General features: G+C 47.8%; 1 protein-coding gene across 2 annotated transcripts in view; it reads left to right on the top strand.

The window, feature by feature from the left end:
• The window catches only part of palld (palladin, cytoskeletal associated protein), a 42,969-nt gene that overhangs the window by 29,231 nt on the left and 6,261 nt on the right, over positions 1-7,477 (top strand). For both annotated transcript variants that reach the window (XM_056603499.1, XM_056603498.1), the window contains 7 exons: positions 182-925; positions 1,871-2,015; positions 2,496-2,597; positions 5,429-5,650; positions 5,941-6,090; positions 6,612-6,700; positions 7,002-7,134. In XM_056603499.1, the coding sequence (XP_056459474.1) occupies positions 182-925; positions 1,871-2,015; positions 2,496-2,597; positions 5,429-5,650; positions 5,941-6,090; positions 6,612-6,700; positions 7,002-7,134 (1,585 nt within the window). The remainder of the gene's footprint in view (positions 1-181; positions 926-1,870; positions 2,016-2,495; positions 2,598-5,428; positions 5,651-5,940; positions 6,091-6,611; positions 6,701-7,001; positions 7,135-7,477) is intronic.

Genomic DNA, 7,477 nt, shown 5'->3' with positions numbered 1-7,477 from the left:
CAAAAACCCCACCACCCCACTGAGAAACTATCGGATAGAACCTCTCGCAACAGCATATATGCATATTTAACCAGTGAAATATCTTGGTAATCTATTTTCGAGGTTTGGTGCTTGGATGAGTGATGTTGGCAGGCATTTTCTGATGATGAGCTATCACTAATCCTGAGTGTCTTCTTTCCAGGAACGCTGCCCAGCTCAAACAGCTGCAAGAGCAGATCCTCCTGGAACAGCAGGAAGCAGACAATTGGCAGCAGCAACAGGAAGTCCCGCCTCCGGCGCAGCAGCAGCATCCACCACAGGAAGCACCTCCTCCACCTGCGCCGCCGTCCCCGCCGCTGCCCCCTCCTCCGTCCAACCAGGAGTTAGAGACCAGCGCTACCATGCAGACCAGCACCTTCAACTACGCCCGGCCAAAGCAGTTCATCGCCGCCCAGGTCCCCGGGGCCGGCGGGCCCCTGGGCACCAGCGGGCCCCTCGGGGGGGGCTACGTCACCCAGTCCTCGAGCTCCTCCACCTCCAGCGTCTCCTCCCCCATGTCTCCCCTCCCCTCCAACAAGCCATTCAGCAGAGTCACCCTGCCTCCCTTCACCAAGACCTCCAGCCTGGACTCCCCCGTCTCCCCCTCCTTCCCCCCGCCCCCTCCTCCCTTCTTCAGCTCCTCCAGTGGCTTGTCCTCCCCCTCGAGCTCCGCCAACGACTTCCCCCCTCCCCCACCTCCCCCTCCTCCCCCTCCTCCCCCCTGCCTGCCCTCCCCTCCCACCTCCTCCCCGGCCCGCTCCAACACCTCCTCTCCTTTCAGCTCCGTGCCCCCCTCCCCGGCCTCCAGCTACCTGTCCTCCATGCTTCCCTCCAGCCCCTCCAGTCCCCGGACCCCGTCCAGCCCGGTGGTCAACGCCATGGGGCTGCCCAGGGGCAACAGCACCGTGTAGGTCCTCGCACCTCCCCACACAGCATGACCTGAGCCCACGTCATTACCTCATCGCTTCCACTTTATCTTATCTTCTAATTCTAATCTTCTAGTTCCAATACCGGGCTCCTGTTTTGTGTGAGTGTGAGTGTGAGTGTGAGTGTGAGTGTGAGTGTGAGTGTGTGTGTGTGTTTGAGAGTGTGTGTGTGTGTGTGTGTGTGTGTGTGTGTGTGTGTGTGTGTGTGTGTGAGAGTGTGTGTGTGCATGGGCGGGACGGCGTGTGTTTGTGTTATGTAATGAGACTAATGTGGCGCAGGGGGTCTGCTCCAACAAACAAATGAATGTTTACATTTTTATGCAACGCGTTTACAAGAAAAAAAACACAGACTAGGTATTGTACACACACACACACACACACACACACACACACACAGCAAGTCAAGGTGCAAGATTTTTAGCCCTAATATGGAAAGAAAATATTATGACTATGGAATGAAAGGTGTTCTTGCTCATACAATGTCAGAGCTGTCAACTTTATGACCTGTAAACTGTTTCCGAACGGCACACCATTTGCTGTTTATTTGAGTGTTTTGGACGTCAGCCAAGTTGAATTCCTTTTAGAAAAACAAATATGATGTTCTCTGGTGTTTGTAAACAAATGTTCTCACGAGAAGGATGCAATTACCAAAAATGCTTTTCCTGTGACGGTAAATGTGGAGAAAAGACTAAAAGATAATTTCAACCTCCCTTAAGATTCCTTCTCTATTCAATTCAATTCAATTAAACTCAAATAAAACTCACTCTCTCTCTCTCTCTCTCTCTCTCTCTCTCTCTCCACTGTGTGCCTTAGTCAAATTAGTAAATTATCTTTCACTCAATTGACAAATATGAGAACAGGAAGTGAAAGTGCCACAGGAAGGGTGTGTGCATGTATATGTGTGATGATGTTTGGTTGTGCTCCAGCAGGGCGTTGCCAAGGAAACCCTCCCTGAACAGGACCCCGCGGGCGACCTCGGACTCGGACATCCAGGGCTCCAAAGACGCCGTGATCCAGGACCTGGAGAGGAAGCTGCGCTTCAAGGAGGAACGCCTCAGCAATGGCCAACAGGTGGGGTTGTGTGTGTGTGTGTGTGTGTGTGTGTGTTTGTGTGTGTGTGTGTGTGTGTGTGTGTGTGTGTGTGTGTGTGTGTGTGTGTGTGTGTGTGTGTGTGTGTGTGTGTGTGTGTGTGTGTGTGTGTGTGTGTGTGTTTGTGATTGTGCGACACATGTTCGTGCACTGGTATACATTAGTGCAGCTGTATGACTTTTGGGGATTTTAATTATATGAATGGGTTAATAATAAAAAAAGATTAACATTGATTAACAAACATAGTGCAGTACGATATTAATCACAAACACACACACACAAACACACACAAACACACACACACACACACACACACACACACACACACACACACACACACACACACACACTATGAAATTCGGTGAAAGCTAAAACGCATTTTGATTGACTCACTCGTTAAACTTAGTTAAAGTTGAAGCTGCAAGTGTGTGTTGTGACTGACCCACTAAACGCTGCTTCTAGAGGTTAACCTATGAGGAGAAGATGGCACGTCGCCTGCTGGGGGCCGACAACGCTGCCAGTGTCTTAAACACGCAAGAAACAGAGGAGGAGACCCCAACGCAGGTAACACCCACAAACGCATAAACACAAAACACACACACACACACACACACACACACACACACACACACACACACACACACACACACACACACACACACACACACACACACACAATACACACATAAACATACGCACGTGAACACAAAACACACCCACATAAACACAAACTCATCTAGAAACGCAAGTAACTTGACCTATTATCCAGGCATGTTAAAGACTGAGCAGCATGTATCATGTTTGACTTCTAATGCCTTGCCGATGGATTTATTGTCAGCTTTTATCTATAAACCTTGACACACCCCAACCGCAGCCCCCTTCAATCTTCACCGCCACACACAGAAAACCCTTTTCAAGAGCATGTTTTGTGTTCTTGTACACAACATGTGAACCACAAGAAACGTTTGTGTTAGAAACCCCTCTTTGAACACACTAGTTTACAGCCAAACCACTGCTCATTAAAATACTGTTCCAGTTATTTGTTTTGGACTAACAAATCTCCTGATAGAATGAGGTTCTTAGTAGCAGCAGCTTCTACAAAGGGTCACTCTCTTATCTCATATGCTCAATTATATTTCACTCTCTCTCTGCCTCTCTATATCCTTATCCCTCTCGAAATCTATCTCTTCTCTACTCTGATATGGAGGTAGGTAACAAAGTTTCTAAGCCTCTGACGCAAAAGGTTCATAAAAACTCCTACCTCCCACCTTTAAAAAAGTGTGTGTATGTTTGTGTGTATGTGTTTGTGTATGTGTTTGCGTGTGAGTGTGTGTGTGTAGGCCTGTGTGTGGACGTTACATTGAAGTATTAGAACTGTTCCCAATGCTTCTAGTATGAGAATGACCTGATAAGGTATTTGATAAGGGTGTCATAATGCCGCTTGTTGCTACGGTTACATAACTGTTTGTTTAATCTGCTCGGGGGGTGAATAGGCGGTAGCGCCACTTGGTTGAACCGGTGTCAAGAGTGTGTTGACCTAGGAATGATAAAGTATCTTTCAGAACCTTGAACCCGTATGATTGATTGAACTTGTTTAAAAGCACCCTTTAAAGACCTGTGGCGCAAAATGAAAACACTTTTAACATATGATTGACAGCCTCCGCAACATCGAGGCTTACATTTTATGTGTCGTTCTGAGGACATTTTATTTAGCCGTCTCCGGGCGGAATAGGACCCCAGGAAGACTAGCTGCCGCCGCGGCGTCAGCTAATGGGGATCCATTCAATAAACAATTTTTTGCCAATGCCTTGCTAAAATAAATAACTGTTACATATCTATAAAATGAATCCTTTCTAAAAAAATACCCTCTGCTCCCAGAAATAGATGAGAGATAGATGGCTAGATGATGATGTCACAGGGGACTTGAGGCGGTGCTGGTGGGATGGCTGACAGGGGCTGTTTCTGCAGCTGGGCGGCAGGCCTGTCATTATGGGCTGGGTGTGTCATCGGAGCCCCGCGCCGGGGCAGATGTTCCCCCGCTGGAGCTACAGAGGATGACAGATTTGCCCTGGAGGGGGGAGAGGGAGGAGAGAAGGAATAAGGAGGAGAAAGGAGAAAGGAGTAAGGCAACATTCTGGCTCAGGATGAAGACAACTTGATGGCTGGGTGGAAATTTTTGGGCAGAGCCGGTCGGGGTGTTTTATGTCTCGTGGTGAATAATGGCATACGGGATCACTGGCGTCCCGGAATTGTGCAAGGGGCCAATCGGCGGGTTAGGACATGTGGTCCCTCCCTTCATTACCAGGCCTATAGCTTTGATATAGTTCCAAAGGTTTCATGCCGGAAGGATGCACCTTTCGTGTCTATTATACACGCTATCGCCATGTTTGTGTTGGATGTCTGTCGACCCGAAACCGGATTGCGTGTTCGGAAAATATGATGATTTTCAAAAATGATGTCAGTATTAATTAGATTGCAAAGTGACGGCACCTTTACCTATCATAATTGCGCTTTCATTTATTAATTTGGGGCTTTTGAGAGTCACCGCGCCTTACTCTAAACTGGTTTTCTATTGGCTGAGTGGCTCTGCGGTGGCAGCAGTGATGGTTTGGTAAATGGCTCCTCTCCTCTCGTGATTCAGTCACCAAGTCCAAGACGGGCAAAGTATTCAAACAATATGGAGTTAGAATCATGCCAAAACCCCGCACACACGCAAAACGTGTGTGCGGGGTTTTGGCATGATTCTAACTCCATAAAACAACAAATACTTTGTATAACACAAGCGCTCTCTCAATCCCTTCTGCTTTGGTGGTCCCACATGTCCTGTTTTACGTTGAAATGCCTCAGTTTAGGGTTACGGCAAAAATACTAGCTACTATATCTTTTTTTATTTATTTGATTTGGATTTTCCCTTATAATACAATATAAACGTGATAAAGTGTACTGTTCAAAAAGAGAGAGTTTAGTCAATACATGCTACTGTATCTTTAACAAACTTGTCTGTCTTTGTCTTTCTATCTCTATCTCTCTCCATGTCACTCTCTCTCTGTCTCCCTCCATCGCTTTCTCTCTCTCTCTCTCTCTCTCTCTCTCTCTCTCTCTCTCTCTCTCTCTCTCTCTCTCTCTCTCTCCATGTCCCTCTCCATGTCTCTCTCCATTCCTCTCTCTCTCTCTCTCTCTCTCTCTCTCTCTCTCTCTCTCTCTCTCTCTCTCTCTCTCTCTCTCTCTCTCTCTCTCTCTCTCTCTCCATGTCCCTCTCCATGTCTCTCTCCATTCCTCTCTCTCTCTCTCTCTCTCTCTCTCTCTCTCTCTCTCTCTCTCTCTCTCTCTCTCTCTCTCTCTCTCTCTCTCTCTCTCCTCCCCCCCCCCCCCATGTGTCTCTCCCTCTCCCTCAGGAGTACAAGGTATCCAGCTTCGAGCAGCGTCTGATCAGTGAGATCGAGTTCCGTCTGGAGCGCTCGCCGGTGGAGGAGTCGGACGACGACGTGCAGCACGACGAAGACGCGGATGGCACAGGGGCCCCGCCCTCCTATGCTCACAAGCTGAAGCACCTCAAGGTGTTCGAGGGCATGCCCGTTACCTTCACCTGCAAGGTCCACGGAGACCCCAAACCTAAGGTAGTGGGTTCTGCTGGAATAATAGAGTTGTGAAATGTGGGATTATTTCGCACATTTTTGATTTCATCAATGTAATTTAGCAATCGTGTAAAATTTCGTTTCCACATGTGATTGGGCAGTATAGGATGTGGTGTTATTGTCTTTGATTCCTTTTGTCTTTTGTGTGTGTGTGTGTGTGTGTGTGTGTGTGTGTGTGTGTGTGTGTGTGTGTGTGTGTGTGTGTGTGTGTGTGTGTGTGTGTGTGTGTGTGTGTGTGTGTGTGTGTGTGTGGTTTTGTGTGTGTGGTGCAGATTTACTGGTTTAAAGACGGCAAGCAGATCTCCAAGAGGAGCGAACACTACCGGATCAGCCGCGAGGCGGACGGAACCTGTTCCCTGCACACCGCTGCCGCCCTGCTGGACGATGACGGCAACTACACCATCATGGCTGCCAACCCACAGGTACCACAGGCAAAACAACCAGAGATTTAAGAAAGATATTCAATTTTAGAGTCTTTAAATTTTTAACTTTTGTAAAGATTTTTCAACAACTTTGAATTTCATATCTGCCTCAACAATTAACCGAATCAAACACAAGCATATTGCAAAAAGTGCACAAATACAAAGTGATTAGTGGTTCTCTCATGGCTAGGAATCATTTGTCTGTGCATTTATACAGGACCATATGAGACCTTTCAAATTTTTGTATAAAAGATCTAGGTTCATTACTGGGTCATTGGTCAGGTCAGGTATGCAAGGACTCATTAGAGAGAAAAGGATGCCAGCAGGAAGAGGAAAAGGCATTGATGCAGAGGCATTCCAAGAGGAAGTCAAACAGCTCACACGCCCGACTTCCTGTTCCCCTCTGGTCAAGTGTCGGAAAGTCATTAACTCTCTCTTTCTTTTCCTCTCTCTCTCTTTATAATCTCTCTCTTTTCTCATCTCTCTCCCTCTCTCTTTGCTAACGGGGGTCTCTCTACCAGGGGAAAATGAGCTGCACTGGCAGGATGATGGTTCAGGCAGTGAACCAGAGGGGGCGGAGCCAACGCTCCACTCCTGGACACAGCCGCAGGTGAGTTTCAAATACACACACACACACACACACACACAAACACACACACACACACACACACACACACACACACACACACACACACACACACACACACACACACACACACACACAATCAATTTAGCTATTTAGGCACTTTGAGCAAAAACAGATCTCTCTCTCTCTCTCTCTCTCTCTCTCTCTCTCTCTCTCTCTCTCTCTCTCTCTCTCTCTCTCTCTCTCTCTCTCTCTCTCTCTCTCTCTCTCTCTCTCTCTCCCTCCCTCCCTCCCTCCCTCCCTCCCTCCCTCCCTCCCTCCCTAGGCCTAGGTCCAGGTCACGTGACAGCGGTGATGAGAACGAGAACATCCAGGAGCGCCACTTCCGCCCCCACTTCCTGCAGGCACCAGGTGACCTCATCGTCCAGGAGGGCCGTCTCTGTCGCATGGACTGCAAGGTAGAGACTGTCCTGATCCCTTCATCAATAAGTCGATAATCAGCCTTCAATAACCAATCACACTCCAACTCATTCAACAATCAAGCCAAAATGGAAACTAATCCACTCCTGGTACTTAAATGTCTGTGCTAACTGACAATTAATCCTCATTACCCACCATTCTGCCCTTATAACACGCAGAGAGTATTAATGATCTGAGATAGATAGAGGGTTTGTGGGCCGCTAAATAAGACTTAGAAGGAACCTGGAAGCTGTATTGCTTCTGGAACAATCCCTTTCAGTCCACACTCTCCCAGGCATTCCTGTTTCTTTACACAGAGACAAACAAGAAAGTACATCCATG

This window comes from Gadus chalcogrammus, chromosome 12 (genome assembly GCF_026213295.1).
Source record: "Gadus chalcogrammus isolate NIFS_2021 chromosome 12, NIFS_Gcha_1.0, whole genome shotgun sequence".
NCBI lineage: Eukaryota > Metazoa > Chordata > Actinopteri > Gadiformes > Gadidae > Gadus > Gadus chalcogrammus.
This window is presented reverse-complemented; position numbering and strand designations above follow the sequence as displayed.